At 49.5% G+C, this 26,132-nt stretch overlaps 1 protein-coding gene, 1 non-coding gene and 1 pseudogene across 3 annotated transcripts; 2 read left to right on the forward strand and 1 right to left on the reverse strand.

Moving 5' to 3' along the window:
* Window positions 1-40: 40 nt before the first annotated feature.
* PSKH1 (protein serine kinase H1) lies at window positions 41-24,788 on the reverse strand. 2 transcript variants are annotated; one of them, XM_036231455.1, is made up of 4 exons: window positions 24,644-24,788; window positions 15,012-16,038; window positions 7,281-7,387; window positions 2,131-2,331 (listed from the first exon to the last, which is right to left on the reverse strand). In XM_036231455.1, exons 2-4 carry the CDS (start codon window positions 15,966-15,968, stop codon window positions 2,280-2,282), a joined length of 1,116 nt encoding a protein of 371 aa, XP_036087348.1. In that variant the 5' UTR covers window positions 15,969-16,038; window positions 24,644-24,788; the 3' UTR covers window positions 2,131-2,279. The 2 variants fall into 2 exon arrangements, with proteins under 2 accessions (XP_016019679.1, XP_036087348.1); XM_016164193.2 differs by lacking the exon at window positions 7,281-7,387 and having other exon boundaries at window positions 41-2,331; window positions 24,644-24,787.
* On the forward strand, window positions 9,272-9,390 carry LOC118611584. The gene has a single exon (XR_004954528.1). It is a non-coding gene; the product is annotated as a 5S ribosomal RNA (ribosomal RNA).
* On the forward strand, window positions 18,886-19,004 carry LOC118611782 (annotated as a pseudogene).
* Window positions 24,789-26,132: the final 1,344 nt, after the last annotated feature.

Below are 26,132 nucleotides of genomic sequence, written 5' to 3' on the forward strand. Positions count from 1 at the left end.
TTCCCCTTCCCTCCTCCTCCACAGCAAGGAGCCAGGGCCATTAGAATGAATGGGCAGCCTTCCCTGAGGAGGGCAGCCTGTTTATTGAGTATGGAGGCTACATTTACAAACTGAGTACACAAAATAAATAACTGCACATTTTCCATCCACAGTCCATGGCATGAAGGCCCAGGTGGGCCTATGAAAGGCCCAAGTCCAAACTCCCTCTGTCCTACTACCTTCAGTACCAGGCCTATCTTGGGCAAGAAAGGAAATAAATCCGTAGGGCTTCAGGGCCCCAGAGGCACTTGGAAAAGTGGGGGGAGTTCTGAGGCCATGAGGCTTGGGCTCTTCACTGCCTTGAGCCAGGGGCATTAAGGACAGAAGGTGGGGTGTGTATAAGGCACAAATGACTTGGCCCAGAATGATCTCTTTGGCTTGGTTTCCCAATGGAGTTGGCACACACATAAAGAGGAAGTCCTGGCTACTCACTGGGAGGAACTGAGTGAGGGCCAAACCCTCCCTGCTGGCAGGGAACCTGCAGTCGAGCTAAGTCTAAAGCTGGGCCCTGGCTCCTTCCCACCCACTGAAAGCAGCTCTGGAGGGAGGGGGCTTGGGTTTCAGCCCTGTTTGTGGTGAGGAGGCACCATGACTGACAGGGAGATGGTCTGGCTCAGGCCTCTGGGAAAGCAGCCATCTAATTCCACTCACCTTTGGCAGGGCCTCCCTCCAGCCTGAGATACAGCAGGGCTCAGACTGGAAGGGTAATGCTGTGAAAGGAAGCGGGGGACAGGCTGGATAGGGCAAGGCCAGCTGTGAAAGGCCAAAGCCCCAGGCACTCAGGGTTCAGAGGCAGATCACACAGTACGGCTAAGTTCCAGAGAGCTGCGCAGAAGCGGAGAGTTGAGCAGCCCTGGGCCCCACCTTAATGCAGCACCTCCTCCCTTCCTACTTCCTCTTGGAGGATCTAGAGTGAGTGGCAGTGATCATTACTAGGCTGCCTATTCTCATGCCAGACGCTAGATGGTGCATTCATGCAGCTGCAGAAAAGGGAACAGCAGAGCCTGAAGGGGAAGGGCAATCAAAAGTACCAAGGGTAGAACCAGGGCTGACACTGACACTGGAACCCTGACGGTGCTCTCCCTGGGAAGCCCCTGCCCTCTGCCTTGGCCCAGGTGCCCCCATCCCCCAGGTAGCAGCAATGGGGCTCCCTTCAATCCCCCACAGTTGGGAAGGAGGCACCTGGAGAATAGAATGGGTATCCAAGGGGGAGGAAGGTGATGGTAGCCTCTGCAAAGGAAGCACTGAGAGCAGTGGCCTGGTGGTGGGCGGGAACGATCTCATAGTCAGAGATAGGTTGGAGCCTGGAGCAGGCATGCTACCAACATGGCCACATAGTCCAGAAGGGCCAATGTCCATGCCATGACCCTGCCACCAGAGTTCCTGGCAAGTCCAGGGGGAGGGAGTGGTTCTTAAGAGTCTCCATGGAGGAAGACAGATCTTGGCTGGAAGGTTGGGCTGTTCAGGCTTAGCCAGGGGGTGAGAGTCCAGCCAAGACACAAGCTTTGTGCCTACCTGGGCCTCTCAACTGAAACATAATCATGAGGATCAGGATGCCATGGAATGCGAAAGGCCAAGGAGGAAGGTTTGGTAGAGAAAAGGGGGGTTCCAGAAGTAACTATCCCAAAGAGTCCTGGAACCACAGGACACCCTCTACCTGGCACTGCATGTCCCTTTGGTCTGAGGAAGAGCCAAGAGCAAGGGGTGAAGAAGACTTAAAGCCAGGTCCTGCCCTTTTCCCAACTTGTACTAGAGCAGTAACCCACCAAAAGGAGCATCAGTGCCAATTCAGGGGGCTCACTCCACTCGGTCACCCAGGGTGAGGGAGAGAGCTGCTGAAAGCACAAAGGAGAGGCTGGGGCCATTCACCTACCACTGGCCACACAGGCCTCCAGAGAGGGCACTGGGCCCAGATGGCCCAGCAGCGTGTGACCAGGCTGGGACCATACCATGTCTCTACCACTGCCAGGCAGCTCAGCCATTGTATTGCTGCTGGTAGCGCAGGTTGAGCTCCCGCAGCTCCCGCTCCCGCACACGGCGTGACTTGTTGGAGCGTGTAGAGCGGCTGGAACGTGTAGACTGGGCAGATTTGGTGCTCTGGCAGCGTGAGGAGGCACGTTTGAGAAGGTTCTGGGAGATGGAGCGGTGAAGATTCTTCATGGACGAAGAGGCTGCCATGCTCACCACCCACGGGTGCCTCAGGGCCTGCAGTGCAGTCATACGGGCACCTGGGTCCACTGTCAGCAGGCGGTCAATGAAGTCTTTGGCCAAGTTGGACACGCTGGGCCAGGGCTAAAGGACAAAGGCAAGGATTAGAGCAAGAGCACTCAGCAGTGCTTTCCCCATCCCGATGATGCCACCACCACAGCACTCGGACCTGTCCAGTGCCCCTGCACTCTCCCCAGAGAGAGAGGCGCTGCCTGGCTCCTCCCATGTAGAACATTAAGGGCCTCCCCTCCCCACCCAACGCTGGCCGAGGACATGGAACAGAGGCTGCCCTCTGGATGACAAAAAGTCTGACAAGAAAAATCTGCTCCCCTCAAGGAGCAAACTTCTAAGGTGGCCTAGACTCAAAGCCTGGCTCAGAGAGGTGACGCCTGTCAAGACCCCCCTAACTTACCCCAGGACCACTGTAATTCAGGGGGATGTAAAAAGAATGACCCAAACCTTCCACCATGTCCTGAGCCAGACTTAAGCTCCAATCCCTGGATGCTCACACCAGGCCACTAAGAGCAGAGGTCCCCAACTTCTGGGCCGCAGACCGGTACTGGTCCGTGGCCTGTTAGGGAGTGGGCTACACAGCAGTAGGTGAGCAGCAAGTGAGCGAGTGAAGCCTCATCTGTGTTTGCAGCAGCTCCCCAGTGCTAGCATCACCACCTCAGCTCCACTTCAGATTATCAGGATTCTCATAGGAGCACCAGTCCCTGGTGCCAAAAAAGGTTAAGGTTGAGGACCGCTGATTAAGAGGAAAACTTCCTAGTCCTTAAAGAGGGTCCACCTTCCCTCCAACTGACAAAGTGGTAATAGGCAACCACTGCAGGCCCCACATCAATCTTGGCCTCCCAGCCATGGGGAGAAACAGAAACAATTCAAGGCAACGCGATTTCTCCATCTGCTGAGAGGATAGGGGGCTCCCATGGGCCAGGCAAGGACCAGGACCTTTCTCAGGGGCACTTACCAGTCTGCGAGACCTCTCTAAACCACACAGGGGCTCCTGGTAGCACTCTGCACCAGCCTCATTTTAGTACATTCTATTCCCAGGGAGAAACGGCACAAAGCCTACTCTGCCACATATATCCATGGCTGCTGCATCTCAGCCACATACCAGGCAGCTGTCCATTTTAAGGCCTCAGCCTGAATAGGCTGTCTTCACTTGGCTGAATCCTTAGGTACTCAGGATATAGGACACTTGCTCAGACTTCCTCTTAGACCCCAGTGCAAGCAATTATTCCAGCAATTTAAAGTTTATTGCTGCTGTTAGGCCAGGTTGAGCTGGATCAGCCTAGTGCCTGGTGCTGGGCATACAGGAGGCATTCATTAGATACAGACTCAGTGAGTAAATAACCCATGGATGGCACCTGATGGGTACCCTCATGTTCTGGCCCCTTTTGATCCCCTCTTCTGGAGGAAGGCAGATGCAGCACTGCTCTGAGTCCTGGCATCTTCCAGCGGTACTCTGGCATGGATTCTGAGCTCCCCAAAGAGTAGGTGGCTAGGACCTTTGCTGAGCCTGTGACAGATGACCATCACCCTTCTTCCTGCCAGGTAAGGTCTGACTGCTCCACCCCATGGTGCTCTTCACCTCGGAGAACAACGCATTCTCCAGGAGGCTCAGGAAAATGTAAGAGCCCACATTGGGGGCAGCTGCATGCCCATTCAGTAAACACACTTACACAATGACTATCACTGCCCCAGTCAGGCTCCCTTGATCTCCAACTCCTCCCCCAAGCCCTTCCCCAGTCTGTACAGGGTGGGGCAGGGGGAACACCCATTCAGAGCCTTAAAGAAGAGGCGGTGCTACTTGTAGTTGCTACCCTTACCTGCCCTTTGGAAGGCAAATCTCAATTTTTACCGAGCTGAACTGGGAGAAGGTGACATTTCCAGGCAGCCACCTCATAGGGTCCTCTTCACCAATGCGCAAGCTCCCAAAGTTTCCCAGGCAGATACTGGTACTCGGGAGGAGGGTGGGCAGCCAGGACCTCAGGACCTCATGAACATGTAGCCCAGGGAGGCTCCCAAATACCTTGCTGCCTGAGAGCAGTGCATGTTCGGGGGGCGGCTGTGGGGGGGGGGGGCGGGTTGCGGTGCAAGACGCAACGGCCCTCTCATGTTTCCCTGCAGGCCTGTGTAGCTCAGGCCTCCAGTATGGAGGCCAATATCCTGGGTGACTGGACTAGATAATTGTTGCCACAATAGCTTGTGGCTCACAGTTCAAGAAAGCCCCTTGGCTTGCTGCTGCCACCTGAACACAAGGAGCCACATCATTCATTTGAGAGATGGAAAGAAACAAGCACAATGGGGCCCCTGATGAACATAGCAAATCTAGAGCTGAACAGATTGGGTCATGGGAATACTAGTGTTTCCCTGCCAGCTTTAATGGTCTCCAATAAAAGGAGAAATCACTGGGAACACACTGCAGCTCTGCCTGGACTGGTGGTGGGACAGCCCCAAAACAAAGCTGGCAGCCTGGGCTAGCCAAACAGGGCCGAGACATAGATTCTGCCCCTGTCCCTTGGTCCTGCCAAGACAGAAGAGGGGCAACTCCTTTGCAGATGAAAGAATAATAGTAGCAAAGCTCGATTCACAAGCCAGGAACTTGAACACAGATGAACTGGTGGCCTGTCCACTTTACATCCACACCCAGCCAAATCAAGGCCCCCTGCAGCTCCAAACCAGTCCAATGCAGTCTTAGACAGGCCTCTCACCAGACCCACCCTGTGGCCTTAAGCATCTCCATCTCCAGAATGGCACAGCCACACACCAGGCATCGACCCCTGCTGCTCATCGAGCGGCCAGCCTGTTAGTGCCAAAGCAAGTTAGATTGATCCACCCCTCCTGCTCCCCAAACACTCGCCTCTCCAATTACTTGTGTATGTGTGGCTGTGTGCAGAATGCCAACGGATTCATTTGTCTGAAAGCCAGCCCAGCCCTCTCTGGCAGGCCCAGCTCTTCCCATCTTTAAAGAACTGTAAGCAGCTGAGTCAGGTGATTCAAGTTGTGCTGACCTGAGAACCAGGCTGTGCCAATGGCACCCAGCTTAACTCTCGTATACTGAGGAATCTGCAGCAGGAAGTCAGGCAAGCCAACACAGGAAAGTGGTCCTCACCCAGCCCACTGACAGCGAGTTAGGGCTTAGGTTGACTTTCAGAATAGGGCCCCGAGAGCCGTGCTGAGGCCTTCAAAGGGGCTCAGAAAGGAAAAGCAAAGCTTTCCACACTCCCATGGCCATGCTTCCGGCCCTAAGTTCAATTTAGCACCTCCTAAGAAAGTGTTCAACACCTGCAGACCAACCCACCTCCTGCCCCAACATGCCTGGGCCTCTGGAACCACACAAGTATGTCTGTCAGCCTATGACTGACTAGCCAGTAAGTATTCTGGGCATGAAAAAAAGAAAAATGATAAAATAGTCACGTCCTTGGGTTTTCACACTCTATTTATTGGCTCTGGGTAAAGAACTCTCACTTCGGTATACTTGGGCCCAGATCAGGGACAGACATGTGCCCCAGGTGGCTGACAGAAAGGACAGGCCACAACTACCACCTAGGCAGTCTCCCAGGGGCTTCCACCTGTTTCTGGGCTGACACAGAGCATGGGGCATAGAAGAAAATGATAAAATGTCCATCTCCCTTGCCTCCAGACTCAGGGCTCCCTCTGCTCTGAGATCAGAGGACAGCCACAATATCCCAGATGACAGCCTGCACCCACTCCCCTTTCCACAAGTCCGTCATGAGCTGTGTGTGGGCAGAGGATGGGCTCTACCCCGAGAAGAGCACAAAGAGAGGCTGTGAGAGGAGGGGCATCACCTCCACCCTGGCTCTAACCATCAAGCTGGCTGTTCTTCCCAGTCTGCAGCCCCTAGAGTCCTTGACTCCTTGTAGTTAAGGTCCCTACTTTTGATGCTTCTCTGTCACAGCAGAGAAGCCAATAGGGGGTAGAGGAGGGACCTCTCCTGTGAGCTCTTCTTTACCACCTTCACCCTCCTCGTCCTCCTGCTCCTGTGGGACCAGTCACTCCTCAGCAGCAGAGTCCGACACTCCCTTCAGAGTGAGGCACCAATCACAAAGGGCTTTCCACTCCAGCTCAGAGGATGCACCTCCCTCCTCCCCAGCCCTTCTAACTTGCTACCTTTAATGTCACAAGAGCCTGCCAAAAACATTACCCAAGCCACTACCAGTCTCAACTGAAGCCAAGGGACTAAGGGAAAAAAGGACGGAGTTAGCTTCTAGCCTCGGCTACAGAGAGAAGAGGAAGCTGCTGCTTTCTACTAGCAAACCCAGCTCACAGGGCTTGCCTTTACACCCTTTGGCAGGCAGGTCTGACCACTCTCACGAGAGGGGAGAGAAAGATCTGGTGTCTCTTCCATGTGGTATCAGGGTGACAGATTAAAGTGTTAGGCTACAAGCCCAGCAACCTGCATTCTAGTGCTACCTTCTCTGTGTGACCTTAGAGAAATCACAGCCTCCTTACTTTTAATATGAAAGCGCTAAATACAATGAATTCTAATTATCTTCTAGTTTCTGAAGTCCTGGATTCTAAGAAGATGACTACCCATCTTTTTTCCTCACCTGGCTGTATATGAGAAACAGAAGCATAGCATCATTTAAGCTAATTTGACCTCTTGACCTGTACGGGTTCTTTCCCGGCCCATCATGACTCTGGGGAAGGTTCCCTGGCAGAGACAGCAGCGCCACTAAAGAGCTCCTAGGGGAAGAAAGGGAAGAAAGAAGCCTGGGCTTTGCTCCTGTGACTCAGTTCTTCCCTCGGCTTCATCTCAAGATGTATTTTCAGACCCAGCATTCCAAAGGCCTCCTTCCTGTACTTACGTGGACCTGAATAAGCACAGAGAAAAGGAAGACATTCCAGGAAATGAAGCTTCAGGTTTACTCAGGAGAGCAGAACTATTAGTATGACAAGAACAGCACACACTGATGTTGCCCATGACCAAGCGTTTCGAAAACTTCAGCAGAATTAGACACTGTGGCAGTGGAACCAGTATCCCCTCCTCTGGTCAAGACACTCACCATCCTGGTGGCTGGGCTTGCAGACCAGACAGAATCCACCACCCTGGGACCTGGTAGGGGGTGGATGGGGGTTGAGCAGCAGAAAAGAGGACTTTGGGGGTGAAAGCCTAAGGGAGAAAAAGAAGGAAGATAATGAGAGTTTTAAAAAGAGGCAGAGAATGAAAAATAAAAATGAGAAAAAAGCATGACAACTTCAAGGTTAGTAAAGCTATGTTCTGAAACTTGAGAATAACAAAATGAAATCTTGTGCCCTGACCTGTCTCTGCCCAGAATCCACAAAGTAAAGGTCAGGGACAGGAGGGAGACAGGGTGTAACTCAAGAGTCAGGAAAGGTGCTATGTGTTCTTAGGAATCAGAGGGATGTTGGCAACCTGTGCCAGCGACTGAGTAATGTCTGCTTTTTACAGTGTCCTGGAGCAGCCCTGGAAAGTTCTGGATTTCAGAGCCTGCTGCATAGTGGCTTCTTCTATCTACACTCATAGGTTCTGCTGAGGCCAGGTGGTTTCCAGGGCCCAACCAAGCTTTATTTTTTTTTTAACTTCTAATTCCAATTAGAATTCTAATTTCTGAGGCATTTTGGAAACCTGATGGCTGTTAATATATCACCCATTGTGTCCTCTGTCCCCAGAGGTCTGTGTCCCTGGAACCCTGGATATACTGGACTCGACTCAGGGCAGGTACTTGGTCAACATGGGGTGGCAAGATGAATGAAGAGATGAAGGTGGCAGCTTTCTGTCCAAACCAGCCAGGCCACACTGGAGCGGTGCTCAGGTCTGGGTGCACCTGCACTGGGAGACACACAAACTGAGGCCAGGTAGGCATGCATGAGAAGGGTGACCTTGTGTGATGGGAGAAGTGACTGAGGACAAGAGCCTGGAGAAGTACGGCCAGTGAGGCGTAGCTGGACCAGCAGCTTCCACCTCAGTGGAGACTGGAGGGGGATGAGCGTGGGAGGCCATGAGCAGATTTAAAGAGGTCAGAATGTGGGAGAGAGAAAAGCCCTGGAAGCTCCCAGAGAAACTCGAGGACCTAGAAGCGACAGGGCCTGTGAGAGGATAGAGCAATACAGATGTAGACAGACAATAAGAGGAGAAAGTGGGGGCAGATAGTGCTCCAGTAACTGCTCTGAACACAACTCAAAAAATGCTCCCTTTGTTGGAGAGGCCTCAGTGGGGGCCAGGAGTGGGAAAAGGCAGTGATGAAAGGAGGCTCTGACCCTGGGTTAATGAGACGCTGTAAGTGGTCAGAACAAGATATTTTGGTAGGAATGGCTGAATGCAGCAATGTGGGGAGATGGGTGCCTGTTTCCGGCACCGGAGGAGAATACTGTTCTCTGGGGAGTGTGCAACCAGTGCAGCAGAAGCAGAGGAATGTCTAGGACAGGGCTCCAGGGAGCCAAGTGGTGGCCCAGAGGTAGAACAGGAAAGAGATGCTGCCTCTCTCCACTCAGAGCCTGGCATCCTGCCCCCACAAGAAGGGAGCCCGTTTCTGCTTTCCTCCAAGAGGTCAGCAACTATGGGGAAGTCTCCAACCATAGGGACCAAACCATGCCACCTCACAGTGACCAGTCAGGGACCTAAACCAGTCAGGAGAACGTATGCTCCTGCAGTGAAGGACTTATCTGTTGAACACCTACTATGTACCAGGAGCTTTGGTGAGTTAGGGATGGCCCTTTCCGAGGGATCCTGCCCCAGCAGGTATGGGGGCTTCTACCCATCCTCTTGGGATCCTCACACAGAGCCAGCATCATCATCCAGCACTTGACACCAGCAGCCAGGCAAGTAACAAGGGCTGAGGGTTGCCTCTGAACAAAGAATTCTGAATTAATCTGTTTTTCTGTGTGTGCTGTTAGCTATTGTGACAGACACAGGAAAGCCATCCTCTAACTCTGGGAGCAGAGGGTGGCGAGAGATGAATGAGGAGCTGATGGTCTACCACAGCCCCCATCCACACTGGAGAGGGGAACATGAGGCAATTAAAGGCAACCGACAGTCTACAGCCATGCCACCCTGAACATACCCGATCTCACCTGATCTCAGAAGCTAAGCAGGGTCGGGCCTGGTTAGTACTTGGATGGGAGACCACCTAGGAATACCAGGTGCTGTAGGCTAAAAAAAAAACTAAAAAATTTAAAAAATTAAAAAGGCATCCGGCAGAATCCAAGCACAAGCTGGGAAACATGCCACTTGCCTCCCTGAATTCCGTCTGCTGCCTAAACACACATCCAGTCTCCGGCTCTCCCATGTCTTCTGGGCACCCTCCCCATGGATCTGGGGCAAGGTCCTAAACTTACTCACCCAGATTAGGCTACATGACCAGGTTCCACAGGCACTGAACCCCTTCACCTAGAGAGCATCAACACATTCCACATCCTCTCCACTTCATTTTATTTTCAACATCCCAGGGCCAGATGGCAAGGGTTAGAGTCACTTTAAGAAGCTGAGTGGGAATGTAAATGTCAGCTCTGGCTGGAGGCACACATCCTACTGCAGGGCTATCAGAATCACAAGATGGCCCAACTCATTGTCCTTGGACCCCAAGTAGATGAAAAGTCAGCCAGCCTGTAGCCCAGAAATCCATCCTTGAGAAGCCACCTCCCACCAACACATCCCCTAGGTAGCAGTAGACTGGCCCACAGGTGGGCTTCTTCTCCCACTACGATTCTGTCCTTGCCCAGCAGCGCTCTCCTGAATGATGCTCTGTGAAAACCTTTGCCCAAGCCCATCTGTTCCTGGTATAGTCACTCGGGCTTGCCCACAGCTCAGAGACTGCCTGAGCAGGGGAGAGCGACAATTAAAGGTTGCTAAACATGGAAGGCGGCAAAGCTGCTAATGGCATCTCTGCCATCAATCCTCCAAAAAAGCCTCTTCCTCTGTCCTGCCTCTAGGAATAGAATTCTTGACAAAGCAATGACATTAGGCCAGTGACGTCACATTTCATGTCAAGTGAATCACAGAATCTCCAAGCAGAACCTTAACAGTCTTCTAGTATGGGTCTACAGATGATGACTCGCCTGTGTCACGCCTTTAGAAACAGCTGCTCCAGCCTCCTGGGACCTTCCATGACAGGAAGCTCACTCTCTCAAGGTGGCTCTTTGTATCTTCGGACTGCTCGCATATTCACGTGGCCTTCCTCACATCTGGTCAACGTGTCTCCTCATCACTTCTACTGTGACCCTAGTTTGGACCTCTCCACTCCAGCACCTCTGGTCACTGAATAAATTCAGCTTTCTCTTCTCAAAAATCACCACAGCCTTCTCATTCCCAGCACTCCTTTATCTTCCAAGATTCTTGTGTTTGCTTCTAAGCAGGTCTGGCCAGTAGTCTTCTAAGAATACTGCCAGCAGGCTCCCCACTTCTTCCAGAAGAGACAGCCAGCACAGACAGCCCAATCTACTTGCCAGCCAGTAACTTTTGGGTCCCTTCTCAGGGCATCACTGACAACCACTGGTACTTAGGAGAAGCCAGGAGAAAACACTAATATACACTGTCCTCAGAGGGCAGGGAGATGTACACAGACAGCAGCCCAAGAAAACACAGAAATAGGTCTATAGCTATGCTACCCTCAACATGCCTGATCCTGTCTGATCTTGGAAGCTAAGTGGGGTCGGGCCTGGTTAGTACTTGGATGGGAGACCACCTAGGAATACTGAGCACTGTAGGTGTAAAAAAAAAAAAAAAAAAAAAAAAGTTCAGAAATAGAATTCCAGCAACATGCAGAGGCGCATGTCAGGATGGCCTAGATTCAAATGACAGGCCTACCATCTTCTAGCTGGGAGACCAAGGACAAGTTACTTAACCTCACTAGCCTTAATTTCCTCATCTGTAAAATGGACTATTGTGAAGATCAGAGATGGGTATAGAACTGTCAGCCCCACGCCTGGTACTCAGTAGGTACTACAAGACGGCAGTGGTTAGCATTATTCCAAAAGGAAGCAATGTTTGAATTAGATCTCTTAGGGTTGGTCAAATTTCCAAGGTGAACAATGTGGCAGAGGGGAAAGCTTGAGAAAAGCTAAGTGTGGACAGGTGTCTGAGTGGAGCAAACATCTTGGGTCTATAGTGTGGGGAATAAGGTGGGGTGTGCGGCCGGGACTAAAGCTAGAGTATCTACCTTGTCGGGATCGTGGGAGGGCAGGATGCTGAAGGAAAACCCACTTGATGTGCTTCCCTCTGCCACTGGGGATGTCAAGGCAGGACCCTACATATACTCTCCAGGCCAGAGGGCAACCTGAGCCCTCTCTTAATCTGCCCTTAAATGCTGACGTTCCTCCTCAAAGCTGATGAGCCAAAAGAGGGTTCTGTCCCCGACTCCTCTTCCTAAACTACGGCTCACACATACTACATGGAGCCTACTCTCTGGGATCCCTGATCTGCCCCAAACATCCCGGGGAGGCCAGGCTCCCCCATCCAAATCTGGTACTATCCAACAGCCTCAGTTAGCCTTCCTCCTGCTAATCTCCAACTCTTTCTGTTGCATTCCCCCTTCACTAGCATTCGGCTCTCTCCCTGCTAATACTTCAATCCCCAAGTAGCCTCTGGCACTACAGAGCTCAAACACCAAGACAGCCCCTATCCTAGTCAACTTCTGCTCCATACTCCTAAACAACCTACTGTTTATTCTGAAGCACAGTCAGTAATGCCCCCTTCTCTTTGCCTGCTCAAAGCTCACCTCCTGCACAAAGTCCTCTATTCAAGTCCACAGAAACCACTAAGCCTGACAGAGGGCTGCATGGACAGCCCTCAGCAATCAAGCGCACTGGACAGAGCCTGGTATACATGCGATACCACCATGAGGGGACAGGGAGCAGGAAAAGTTTCCCTAGAAAGGTACTAAGTACCATGAAATTTACTGTCAGGTGAGGCATGCACACCTCCAAAACTTGCTAAATTCAAAGTGGGCAGTCCTTCATTTACTCAAGGAGTTAGTCTGAAATACTCTCTTCAAAATGCCATGCTCTCAGACAGGTTTCTCGCAAGACCTTTCTCATTTAGATGGCCTTCATAAGGACGAATGACTGTCACAGAGTACAAGACAGATGGCTGGACTAAGGGCAGGGGCAGGGCCCAGCCCTAAGAAGGTCCAGCCCAGCCACCTGATCTGGGTCCCATGGGACTGAGCCCATGTTCCAGACTGCCCAGGCCCAGGAGCTCTACGCCGAGGCCTGCGCTGGCATGTGCCTAACAACAAAGGTTCAGTCTTCGGCCATTTCCTATTTCTAGTCTTTCTTCCCAAGCAGTCTCAAGACCCATGGGGATAGGCAACAGACCTCATGTTTCTGTGCATCTTCCCTAGGAGCAATTATGGGTAGGCAATGACCAGTAAACAGAAAGACAGATGCTTGGTCTCTAGCTCAGAGAGCCTAATCTAATGATGAGGCCTCCTCAACAGCCCAGAAAAAATCCCTCCCAACCCAGAGTTCTCTGCAGACAGTAGTGGAATCTTCTGGGGGTCAGCCAAGCTCCTAGTAACAGACAGGTGCTGGTAGAGCTGGCCAGAAATCTGACTCTGAAACTAGGAACTGATGAAGGGCAGTGGGGGCAAAGGCTGGGCTGTGTCCACTCCTCAAACATTGCTCTATGACTCATGCCCTATGATTCCAAGAAGTAGAATTTCAGGACCCAGTCTTATGGCTACAGTAGGAATAGGAAGCGCAAGTCCATTCTTCATCCCCCTCATTTGTCATCCTACCCTAAGATAATCAATAGCCAGTTAGCAAGACTCTGCAAGGTCTAATTAGATAAACTACCTAATCAACAACTGCAAGAATCAGGAACTCTTGGGCAAAGCTACAGACTTTTCTAAAGAGTCTTTCCTTTGTTGGCATCTCTTGGGAAACCTCCCTTCCTCTAAGCTTGTTATTCTCTCTGCCAGCTGAACCCTCAAAAGCCTGACACCAAACAGAGCTCCAAGGGCTGGAGCTCCCAGAACACAGCAAGTCAGGCAGGGCTTAGGCATAACACTGCTCTGTGAGGTAGGTTCTCGGTCTTCTGACCCATGATGAAACCCAGCCCAGAGAGTGAGCAGGACCATGTCCTCTGTGATCACCCCATTACAGCCTGGGCTTCCCAGCCAGTCATCACTTGCTGACTCCATCTGGAGGACAGAAAAAACTGTGAGAAATTTTAGGAGAGAGCTGGCGAATGTCCTAGTTTCTCCTTCACCTGTGGCCAGCACAGAGCTGGCCTGAAGAGGAAAGCTTCCCATCCTTCCTCACACCACTCCGAGTCACAGGAACTGAGGATCCCCCTAGAGAATGTCAGCCCCCATCCCCATAGGAGAGAAGTCCCTGACTAACCCCAAGACCATGTTTGGAAGCTGACAGGGAGGATGAGGGAGCACAGGACCTCAAGGCTGAAGGAAAAATTGTGTGAAGCTTTTAGGTGACTCCTGCAGGAAATGCTGCCCTGGGTCAGCTGGCTAGAGCCAGAGAGGGCCCGGACCAAAATCCCTGGGAGAAAAGCTGGGCCACAGCGGAGCTCCCTCCGCTCCATGTGGGTTGCTTCTCGGCAAGCCCAGGCTTGAGCAGAGCACTGTGGAGAGCACTCTGTAGGAGGCACCTGGAAACAGGCCCTGACTGCCTTGGCAAAATCCTGTCATCCTACAAAGCTCACGTTACCTCCCATGTAAAGCCATAAACCATTCTTTTCTTCACAGCCTCCCTGAGCACACCATTATGCTCTAGCTTGCAGCATTTCCTGCAGTCAGCCTGACTTCCTACCCAATCAGCATCCTGCCTAAGGACCTACCAGCTCTTACCTTTTTTTGCACCTTTCTTTAGCTCCCAGTAGTGCTGTACCTAATGGATTTTTTTCAACTTTCAGAACCATCAGTGGATCCAAAGATACAAATTGATGGCCAGCTATTTGAATCTGGCCTACAGATTAGTGTTTATTGGCAAACAAGATACTGCTTAAATATGTGAACTAGATTCCGGCATTTCAAGATCAGATTTTCTGGTTCTCTTGCGAAACCTGGAAAGTCTGGATGCATGGGGTCCTCACTGGTGTGTGGCAAAGCTGGGAGAGATGGGAAGCAGCTAGCTGCTCCTTTAGACAGGGCATGGTCACTCTAGCTTGCCACAGTTCCCATGGAGCAGATACTGTGGAGGCCCTGCCTCACGTCCTCTCGGCCCACCTGAGCTCACCTCCAGCTGTAGCGCTCCTGTGTATGATGACAGCTTCCCACTGCCAGTGCCTGCATCTCTCTGCTTCTTTGCCGGAGGACTTTCTCTGGCATTAACTGGCATTCAGGACAGCCAGGAAGTGCCAAGGATTTAACACCCCCAAAGAAATTCTTGACTCATACAGGAGTCAGCGATTAAAAACCACCCACTTCCCTGCCCCTCAGTGGTACAATTCTAAAACACACTCCACATAATTATTCACAGCGTCCACAGCGGGACTGAGTTCCAGTGGCCCACAGTAGCAGTCCACTCTTTAATGTAACCTTTATTGACTTTTTCCCTTTCTGCCTCACTTTCCTTACCCTTTACTTGTGCTTACTGGAATCACATCCCAATTAAACGATCCACTCCCTTGTCCTTGTTTCAGGGCTCACTTTGGGGGTAAACCCAAACTAAGTCATTCTACTAGTCTTACTTCATCATTTTTACATTACCTGCCTGGCCCCACTGCATGGCCATCAGGGCACATCCCTCTGAGTCAAAGGTGTAGGACATACCCCACCACCCAGAGGCCTCCCAACATCCCCAGGACAATGCAGACTCACCTCCCCCGAGTAACTGTACTTGCCCCTGAGGATCTGCCGGTACAGTCGGGTGCGGTTGTCATCTTCAAAGGGCATGGTGCCACTGAGCAGGATGTAGGCGATGACACCCAGTGCCCACATGTCCACTGAGTTGGTGTAGGGCTTTCGGACAAGGACCTCAGGGGCGATGTACTCAGGCGTGCCGCAGGTGGTCTTCATCAGGCAGTCATCGCCCTTCTTGCGGGCACTGGCCAGGCCAAAGTCAGTGATGATGATCTTGGAATCGGTGCCGGGATGGTAGTAGAGCAGATTCTCAGGCTTGAGGTCTCGATGTGTGATGCCCAGTGCGTGTAGATACCGGACGCCATCCAGCACCATCTGCAGCACCCGCGTGGCATCACGCTCAGTAAAAGAACCCTTGGCAATGATGCGGTCAAAGAGCTCTCCGCCAGTGGCCAACTCCATCACCATGTACACACGCTCCTGAGTCTCGAACACCTCCACCAGCTGGATGATGTTGGCGTGGCGCACTCGGCGTAGCACACGCAGCTCTGACTCGCACACCTCCCGCCCCTCCCGGTACTTGGTCTCAATCATCTTGATGGCATATGGCTGCCGGGTTGTCCGGTGCTCCACACGTACCACTCGGCTGAAGCTGCCTCGGCCAATCAAGGCTTTGATGTCATACTTGGCTGTCACACGTGGGTCAAACTTGGCCCTGTACTTAGCCACCCTGGCCCTGCGCGGTGGTTCTGAGGGAGGCTCTGTGTGGCCAGTGGTGGGGGCACCAGGGCAGGGGTTTGCACACTGACTCGCTGCTGGGAGCCCAGCTTTGAGAGGGCCAATGCTGTCCACCTCCGTGATGAAGTGCTTGTATACATCACTCTTACTGCCACTGAAGGGCTCTACCTTCTTGACCAGATCCAGGTGGACGTCCTTGGGTGGCTCGGGTAGGACCTTGCTTGTCCCACAGCCCATCACGGACACAGGGGCATCCTCTCCAGCTAGGCTGGCAGGACCTGCTCTGCAGGCAGTGCCCCGTCTACACCTACACAGACAGAAGAGAGTTACAACTCAATATAGTTAGGGTCACCTCTGAAGGAATATCAGCCATCCTCTACCCCCTGCCCCCTTGATAAACCTAACCTGAAGACCTATCTCTAATGTGATTCCCTGGAAGGGAAGATGGCTTTGGCCCAGGAGTGCTTGGAGCACAGGCTCAATGGAGGGTCTAAATGAAAGACTGGATCTGAGCTCCATGGTTTTAACTTACATCTCCCCGGATCTCATTTTCACACTGCTCTTCAACCCCAAGAGAGGGGCAGGAATATGCACCAGGCTCATTGCCCCCACATTCCTCCCTACCCTGCCTGGGTCCCTTATCCTAGCTGAAGACCTGTGTTTTTTAAATGTTACAATTGTTCCTCTTATTATTCTGACTCATCTTTCATGAAATGGGGGTGTGGAGTGTTGGAGGCCTGTTCTCCAATACTACCACCCACCAGGGCTCAGAAAGCCACTTCTCCAAGGCCCCCCCCCATGGGTATCTTCCCTGGCCCTCTAGCCCTCCTGCCAGGATTGATTCCCCTGCAACCACCACCACCCACTGCCCGGGGTCTCTGCCCTAACATCACCCTTTCCTAAATGGCTCCTGCTACTTTGCCAACATACCATCTTCACCCTGGCAGTTTAATCACCCTGTTTCAGGGTCTCTCACTTTCCCAGCCACCACACGGATGGCTAAAAACGTCACACAAATTCCAGAGCTGGCTGAAATCAATCCCAGTGAACTTGAAACCACAAGCCTTAGCACACTACCACCAGGTAGCTGCCAAACTGGGCATCATTCAAGAGGCAGAGGGAGCCGTGAGCTCAGAAAAGACACTAGCAACTTCATCCAGATGCGACTCAGGCTGTGTGTGGGTGAGGGCGCTCTGCTCCCTTGGGATGAGGATCCAGGTGGCTTCCCATTTGTTTTCCAGACAAAGATGTTCCAACCCTTAATATTCTGTGGCTGGTGGCCCTAGACCAGGTAAAATACTGAGCTACTGCTTTCCAGAGGTCACTTCTACCCAGATTACCCTTCTCTCAGTCTGTCTGAGGCCATGGGTGAAACAAGAGGGCTGAGAATTTCCTATCAATTATGACATATAGAAGTGGGGGTAAAATGATCACTCAGATCAAACATTTATTGAACATTTATTAGGGATATAGGAATGAATAAGACACCCAATGTAGGTTATATTTTAATGCACACACACGAAAGCAAAACATGGTCAGTTAACTCACAGTCTAAGTGAAAAGAAAAGCACAAAAATGGATAATTTCAATATAGCATGGTAAGTGTTAGGCTTGAGAAACAATAGACACATGTAGAATGATGCAGGGGTTAGGAAAAACTTCCTGGAAGAGATGGCCCCCCACACTGAGTTTGAAGTAAGAATGAGTCTGGTGAGGAAAGCTAGAAATGGTGTTCCAGGCAGAGAGAACAACACGTCCAAAGGCCCAGAGTACACCCTATGCCTGGAAATGGGCAGTTTGGTAGTGTGGAGACAGGACTGGGGGTGAGGTGCTGAAGTTTTGGAAGGTAAGCAGGAACCAGGTTGTGGAGAGCAACACAAGTTACGGTGAGAAGTCAGAACCTTCCCAGGAGGTGACAGGAAGCTACTATAGGGTTTACAAAAAGAGAGAAGCAATTACTGTTCAGGAAAGAAGCATGAGGCTGAACCAGAGGAGGGTCAAAGTGAATAATACGGACCAGTGAGGGGGGTCATGGCCCAGAGAGTGGGGTGGAATAGGGAGATGTCGGCAGGACTGACAAGGACTGGAGCCTGGACATAAGGGGTGAAAGAGAGAAGTTAGGGCAGCACTCCAACACCTTGCTCGGGCTCCTGGGCAAAAGGGTCAGGTGTGCAGCAAGAGGGGCAGGTTTAGGAAGCAATGGGAAGAGGGCAGTTTTGAATACATTGCAGTGCATGTGAAACATCCATATGACATTTACTGCAAGTAATAGAGGTACCAGTTAAAAACTGCTGGTCAAGGTCAGATTCCATGGCTGCCCAAGGTTGGTTCCTGGGGCAAAGAGGTAACACCTACACCAACCCCTCACCCACCCTCCTGCAAAGCCAACGAAAGATTCCATCAAAGGCTGTAGCACTTTGGGGGGCACGGAGAACCCACAGAGGCCATCAGTCTCAAGTGAGTCAAGGACCTGAATTCGATATGGTGATACTGACCTATACAGCCAATTTTTTCAAGGAATAAGCTCATCTCTGAAACATACCCAAGATCTTGATTACCAATCCAGTAAATGAAAAGGAGGAATTTGAAGACCACAGATTAAGGACTCTGGTTTTAATCACTATGCTAAATCGGTATGTTTTAATCAATATGACTCTCAGCTAAATGAGGTTTATCTTTCCTCACACAAGAGAAAAAGATTCCTGCACCAACACAAGGCTCTCTAGGATTTGCTACAGTTCTCATGCAAATACCCCTGAGATTCCACATAGCAGTTTAGGAAATAATGTTTAAACAGCATTTAGAAACAAGGTTCCTTTTCACAGGCGCCAAAGATTACAACTATGGACTTTGGAATTTTGCAGACTCATCTCTTCCTTCAGGGAAAACACGACCTCAATGAATAAAAGGGCTACAGCTCAGGAAAAGGATATTGTGACCAGGATTTCTAAGGTAGAACACAGGCCCCTGATCCCCAAGACCACATGGTAAGCAACATCTACCACCATTAAGAGAGGAGACAAATTGCATGGGTGACCCAGCGCAGCCACTTAGATGTCACTTCTTCCTGGTGAGAAAGCAGAACACTAGGTCCATAAAATAAATGTCTTCATGCATATGCACTGGCTCTTTTTGTTTAAATATGTATACTTAACTCTGCAGCCCTGCCACCCTGAACAAGCCCAATCCCATCTGATCTCGGAAGCTAAGCAGGATTGGACCTGGTTAGTACTTGGATGGGAGACCACCGAGGAAGACTAGGTGTTGTAGGCATAAAAAATAAAGAATAAGTGATTGTAAGCTGACAAGGTCTTTGCAATCTGTGAGATAGACCAAGGGTTGCCTTGCCTAAAATTAAAAAATAAATAAACAAACAAATAAAGGAAGGAAGGAAGGAAGGAAGGAAGGAAGGAAGGAAGGAAGGAAGGAAGGAAGGATATACCTAGTGTGGTCCATATCTACAGAAGCAGAACAAAGAGCTGATTATAAGGTTAACTATTTAAGTGAAAACTTCCTCTTCAATCCTGATGAGAAAAACAAAGGCTTACAACAGAAAAGGCCTAACTTGTCACTTTAAACAAAGCCTACACAAGAATCTCAAGCCAGCAGTGAGAGAGTCAAGGATTATCCCTCTCAGACCTTCTTTCTTCCTTCCTGAGATGTAGTTTCTCTCACATTCATTCCAATTAGAAACTCTTCAAAGATACGCTGGAGCTGATACCCCACCTTCCCAATTTCACATCAAGAGTGGAGGAAGATGGTGCCTGGGAGGGGAGTGGCCTGATAGCTTACAGGTGATCACAGCTGCTCCATGTTCCAATCACATCTGTTAAATTCTCTTTTCATTGTTGTCAAATGAAAAGGCAGACATAGGAACAGGAGAGGTAGCTGGCAAAACTCCTTCAGAGAAGAAGGGCAGAGTGTTTTCCTGCCCCAGCTCTCCTGTGTATGCCCCTAGCACAGTGACCAGGGTGGGGGTAGGGGTGGATGAGGATGAGTTAAGGAAAGCCTCAGGAGAGTCCTCCCAGGAGGGGCACATTATGCCAGCTATCACAAGTCCCTATTCCCTTCATAACACCTATCTGAACACATCTTGTGGAAAGTAATGAACTCTCTAGAGTCAGCCTGCACATCCTCAACCCCCAACACAGTGTGGCAGTGGCCCTGAGTATTTAGCACTACTGTCCTCACTAACACTCTACGGAAATGACAGGCCAAGAAAGACAGAAACTTGTCCCAAGCCAATCAGATAGTGTTGGCCGAGCATGGCACCAAATCTCCTGGTTCTCCATCTAGATCTCCCATTACGTAGGAAAGACTTCAGAAGTATCAGCTGGGCATCACCAAGTCAAGGCCTCAGTCCTTCCTCATACCACTCAGCTGGTGAACCAACAAACCTTTTTTGAAGGTTCCATCTTCTGAGACCTCCAAGCTGGGTCACACTGTTCACTGCTATAGTCTTGATTGTCTTGGATCACTAGAGTTGTCAGTCCCTTGAGAGAAGGGGCCATTTTTAAAACTCTCTGGCACCCAGCAATGTGCTGAACTCAGAGCAGACATTCAATATTTGTTAACAATGAATAAAAGGTGGTCTGGCTCTCAGATTTCTATTTGCTGTGAGGCAACAATCACAGAACCTCAAGCGGCAGAAAGACACCAGTTTGGTGGTTAGATCAGATCTATGCTCTGGCGGCACCTGTGTAAATATCCTCCACAATGGAGGAAGCCAGAGCTCTCAGGTCTGAACTCCAAAGCAAGTCTGCCCACAAGTTGCCAGACCTGACCCCATCTGTCTGAGGTTCTGCCATCAGTAGGGGAAGCCAGGGGCCTAGGAAGATGAGGCAAGGATGGAACCTGAACCAATTTGCTAAACACAGAAGCCACGACTGTGGATGTCTCCCAGATAGGGGCTCACAGGCATCCAGCCTTCCTGAACACATCCCCTGAGATTGTTCTTCCCAGCAAAGCTTCACAACTTTTTGCCTGCAAAGGTTTCTATATTCTGCTCCCATGTTTTGAAAGACTGTCTATCAAAATTAAGTAGGCAGGAATCGCTCAGTAATCCCAAAAATAAGTAACTGCTATGCGTCACATCTAACCATCATGAGTCAAGGAGACCAGGCAAAGAAGCCCGTCACTTAAGACAAAAATCCCCAAACAAGGACCTCTGCAATCACAGGGCAAACTACATGATTCTGCTTTCTGAAACAGGAAAGCTGACATAGGACCGGCAATCTCATTTTCAGAAATACTACTATAAAATTGCTTTCACAAGAGTGCAAAGATATATTTCTGCAAGAAAGTTCATGGCAGCATTCTTTATAATAATTAAAAAATGGAAACAACCCAAATAGCTATCAGTAAGAGAATAATTAAATAAATTAGGATATAATCATATAATGGAATACTCTGCAGCTATTGAAAAGACTGAAGTAAATCCACATATACTGACAAAGAAAGAGACTCTAGTTCAGTTATTTAACTTTATTGAGTGGTTTTGTGCCAGGATCTATGTCCATGATGTATTAAGTAGTTTAAAATAGTATATAAAGCACATGTCCAATGAAGGATTTTAAAAAGTTATAGATATATACATGGAAAAAAATATCCTAGAAGGGTGGAAGAGAAACTGTTAACAGTGACTGCCTCTAGGACATGGGAATGTGAGGGGAACAAGCAGGAAGGGGAACTTTTACTTCTCGCTTTATATACTTCTGTTGCTATATTTTAATATCATCACTACATATTACATTTTTAAAGTTAACAAAAATATATATTGTAAAAATGTAGAGACTAGTATATGAAAAAGAAAAAAAAGCTGGAGGACTATACATCAAATTATTGGAGTTTGTGTCTAAAGATACTGTGCAGTATTCACTCTTGTAATGTTTTAATTTGTAGTACTATTTCATAATAAAAAATTGTTATGACCTCTTTTTAGAATATAGTAACTCGGGACCCCACTTAAAGACTCCAGTTAGTCACCACTCCTCTACGTAGTAATAATTGGTGGGCTGAGGCTCCTGTCTTAGGGCTGAGAGGGGGAGAAAAGTTCAAAAGTTTGCTGTGTCTTCCTCATTTTATTGTGACCCCCAACTCCATCCAAGACATCCCACCCGCTGCCCATCCCATCAGTAGAAATACAACGTACCTGGAGTTCTCCCTCCAAAATCACTAAGTTCAACCCACAAATATTTACTGAGCTCTTGCTGTGGACCAGGAACTCTGCCAGGGGCTGTGACAGACAAAAGGAAGATAGCCATAGTCTCTGCTCTCAAGGAATTTACAGTCCAGGTGGCTCCACACCAAGAGTCCCTTAATCCACTACTCTTATGATGCCCTGTGAGGCCACTTCAAGGCTGGCAGCCTGGAAGGGGTACCTCTGAGGTAATTTTCCCCCAGCAAATGAAAACACCACATTTTTCTATTTTAGCATCACATTAGACACCATGGCAACAGAGGGCTGTACCAAGAATTAGCTCAGTAATGACCTAGCCAACATAAATCAAATTAATACCAAGCTAAGATTCTTGGAAGGAAAAGAAGTTCAAATAAATAAGTCTCTCTCCAGCTCTCAACAAACAGAATCGCTTGCCTTCTTCCAGGGCTGTACTTCTCAAAATTTTCTCTGTGCATCCGGTGGTCAATAGAGACAGCTGTTTTCAGCTACCTCCAAGCTGAAGGACCAACGCTTTGGCACACCTACAGCTCATTCACGTCATACAGCTGGGAAGCTCTGAAGAGGATCAAGTTGCCCACAAAACATGCTCACATTTATAAAGTAAAATAGAAGTCCAAACCAAAGTCTCACCCATTTAACTATGAACATTTAATTATACGACTAACAGAGAAGCCCAGTATCTGTTTCAGATTCCACAGAGACTAAGATCTGCTAGGTAATTCCATTCCAAGTGAGGGGCAACTCTAGTTCAGTGTCAGAGGCAAACAGTTTCCTGAAAACTGCTTTCTGTAGCTCATTAATACAACTTAACAAGTGCAGAAACTGCCGTTAGACCTGGACAATGTGCTTTAGCAAACCCACCCTCTAGTGAGTCAGCATTCCAAATCTCTTCCAGGGAAATGGCCAACTATGAATGCCCTGAGTAGAAGCAGTTTTGTCAGAGCTTTTCCTGATGAGCAGAAATGACCTTGAGGAAATCACATAACACAAGGCAGCTTCCTATATGAGGCTCAGTCCGAAGAGCAAAACACGCTTACTGAGATCTGACAAGGGACACACTCTGTTGAAGACAGCCATCAATAAAAACAGTGGCTTCCATTGGCTGAGTTCCAGCTGTGCCAAGTGTCTTATATGCACTCTCACTCCTCTCTGCAACCATATAGTCATGATTATTCCTATTTTGAAATGAGCAAACTAGGACTCAAAAAGCATCAAGATCCCCTAAAAGCCAAGGACTGACACCCAGTCTTACTGACTCCAAAGCCCATTCTTCTAACTAAATCATACCACCTCCCCAGGGTAGGGACAATGAGACTGCAATGGGAGGCACAGCTAGCCCTTCTCAATGGGCAAAGAAGACATAACAGTCTCCTGGGGGCAATAACAAAGATCTTCAACTAGGGAGCACGGCAAACACCTGGGCAGTTTTTTCAAACTACAGATCCAGATTCTGGATCTTCTGAATCAAAGTCTAAGAGAGTGAGACTCTTGAATTTTATCTTGAAAAACTACCGCAAGATATTTTGGACCATTAAGGTTGACAAGGCTGCATCACCTACCACATGCATACGCATGCATGCACAAACACAAGAGTTACATTTGCTGTGCTCATCTAAGATCCTGGACCCTTATAGATGCTCAGTAATTCAGTTGAATAAGTATCTGTTCTTAAACCAGTAACCTATTCCAGTGGATTTAGCTCCTACTTTATGCCAGGTACAGAGCCATTCAGATGCAGACAGAAGACAGAATCCCCATACCCACCATTATGTGGCACAACATGATCTACTCAACAGCATTCACAAGAATAGAAGTACAGAGTTGTCAGTCTCTACACGTAAAGCAACGGAGGGTTTTCCAAAGAAATAAAATCTAAGGTGAATTTTAAGAGATAGATGTAAATTTTCATACTGGTGGGTGGAAGGGGAAAGAGTATTACAAAATGAGAAAATTGTGTATCTAAAGCATAAGGGTATTAAATCACAGAGCTAGTAAAAGTCTCAAATGCCCCAACAACAAAATATGTAAACAGAAGAAAGAAGTTCCCAGGTGATGACTTCAGTGTTAGGCCTCGGCCAGATTATGAAGAGCCCTGAATGCCTTCCTAAGAAGCTTGGCATTTATCATGAAGGCGCACCAAAGAGCCAGTTTTAGGCCATGAAGGAGTTACTTAGACTTTCACTTCAGCAGATTCATTTAGGAGTGAGCATGGGCCTGGGGCAGGGGCTACCCCTTATAAACAGAGGGATGACTGGCTTACGGGGCAGGGGACATGGCTGGCCTCAGGCCTGCTTTTTCCCAGACTGAACAGGGAAGCAACCAACTTCCCGTCATACGCTGGCGTTCAGTAGCAAAGGAGGGGTGTGGAGTTGGTGCCGGACACGAGAAGGCAGTGAGAACAAGCGGGTTAATTCACCATGACCGACGCCGGCTGGCTAAACAGCGGGCAGAGCAGCTGACCACGTCCACCAGCCCCACGCGGCCCCAGAAACAGGCTACACAGCGCAGCAGCACGTTTCGCGGCCATAGGACACCGCGGTCCTCGGACACCGGGGACCCCGAGCAGCCATCGCCTGGCTTGCTCCCCAGTCCTGTAGGCCCTGGCACACCCGGCACGAGCCGAAGACTTCGGGCTAAGTAAGGTCGGGCCCAGTGTGCCAGAAGAGACCGTGGCAGTAGCTGTCTGCCCCTCCCGCCCATCGGGCCGTCGCCCTGGGCCGCGCCGCCTCACCTCGCGGGGGCGGCGGGCTCTTCGGCGCCTCGGCGGCTTTGCTGACCCTCTCCGGGCCGAGGCCACGGCTACCGCGGCTGCTACCGCCGCCGCCGCCACCGCAGCCGCCGCCGCCGCCATCCTCAGGCGTTAGCGTCGTGGCGTCATCACAGCGCGCGCCTGACGCCAAAACAAACCTGAGCCGCCTACGAGGTGGGGCAGGGGCGGACCCTCGGCACCGCCGGACTACCCAGTTGGCAGCGCTCTGAGCGTGGCCTACGGACCAATGGCTGCAGAGCGGAACGGGGTCTCTCGGTGGGGGGTGGGCCTATCTGTCGCGTAAAGAATCTGTTTGCTGGGCGGAACCTGTTATAGAAAACGGAGGAACCGCAGAAAGTTAAAAGAAAGTTTCAAGTTTCTGGTGAGGGGGAAGGCTGCTCTATCGAGGTGGGGAACACAGTGCGTTTCAACAGAGGTTTCTGGAGGTGCCATTGGAACGCCTCACAGGATCGATTTAAATTTCGTTAACAAATCTGTTTTTGAAAAGTGCAGTTACATTCAAGCACTCGGATGTATTAAATTTGGCCTCCATCACAGAGGAGTCGAAAATGGTTAACTTGAAGATTGGTGAAGTCAGTCTTGAGTCAACTTCAGAGTAACATATTTTTGTTTGTTTTAATTTTTGTTGTTATTGAATTTAAGTGTATCCTAAGACTGCAAAGCAAGTGGACTTAAAAAAAAATGTTACCATTCACAATAACCTCTATAGGATCAGAATGATCTACTTTACAGTCAACCCAAATTTAAAGAAGAAAAATAGATGCTGAAAGTAATAAGGGGATTGCGACCTCTGTCCATCTTCCTCATTTTCAGTCTGTTCATTTATTTAAAGTCTTTATTGAACAACTACTTTACACATGAACCTATCTTTTATTTTATTTATTATTTTATTTTAGGCGAGGCAACCCTTGGTTGACCTCACAGACTGCAAAGACCTTGTCAGCTTACATTCCCTTATTTTTTATTTTTTATGCCTACAGCATCTGGTCTTCCTATGTGGTCTCCCATCCAAGTACTAACCAAGCCTGATCCTGCTTAGGATCTGAGATCAGACAGGATCCAGCTTGTTCAGGGTGTCATGGCTGTAGGCTGGACCTATCTTTAATTGACTATATAAGTTATACTTTACATCTAAAAATAAATTAACAACAGTAAATATCATTTTGTTTTATTCAGTAGGGAATTATAAAAGTTTTTTAAAAAATAAAACCTTTAAAAATTGCTTTTAAAAGTGCAGTGTGATGATTAGGGGCATGGATTTCAGGGGTGAACAAACCTGGGATCATATCCCAGCTCTGATACTTCCATAGCTGTGTGACCTTAGACAAGATATCTGCCCTTGTTAAGCCTCATTTTTATTATCTGTGTAATGGGGATCCTAATCCTAATCCCATAGAGTTGTTGAGAGGGTTAAAAGCAACATAGAATTCCAGGGTTAATGGAATTTAGT

Source organism: Rousettus aegyptiacus, unplaced genomic scaffold (genome assembly GCF_014176215.1).
Source record: "Rousettus aegyptiacus isolate mRouAeg1 unplaced genomic scaffold, mRouAeg1.p scaffold_m13_p_14, whole genome shotgun sequence".
Lineage (NCBI taxonomy): Eukaryota > Metazoa > Chordata > Mammalia > Chiroptera > Pteropodidae > Rousettus > Rousettus aegyptiacus.

Excerpts from the sequence above, each read along its gene's own strand:
- PSKH1 (XM_016164193.2), bottom strand. The coding sequence starts at position 15,968 with ATGGGCTGTGGGACAAGCAAGGTCCTACCCGAGCCACCCAAGGACGTC. Across the intron at positions 2,332-15,011 it reads AGTACAGTTACTCGGGGGAG|CCCTGGCCCAGCGTGTCCAA; the intron begins GTGAGTCTGCAT and ends TTTGTCCTTTAG.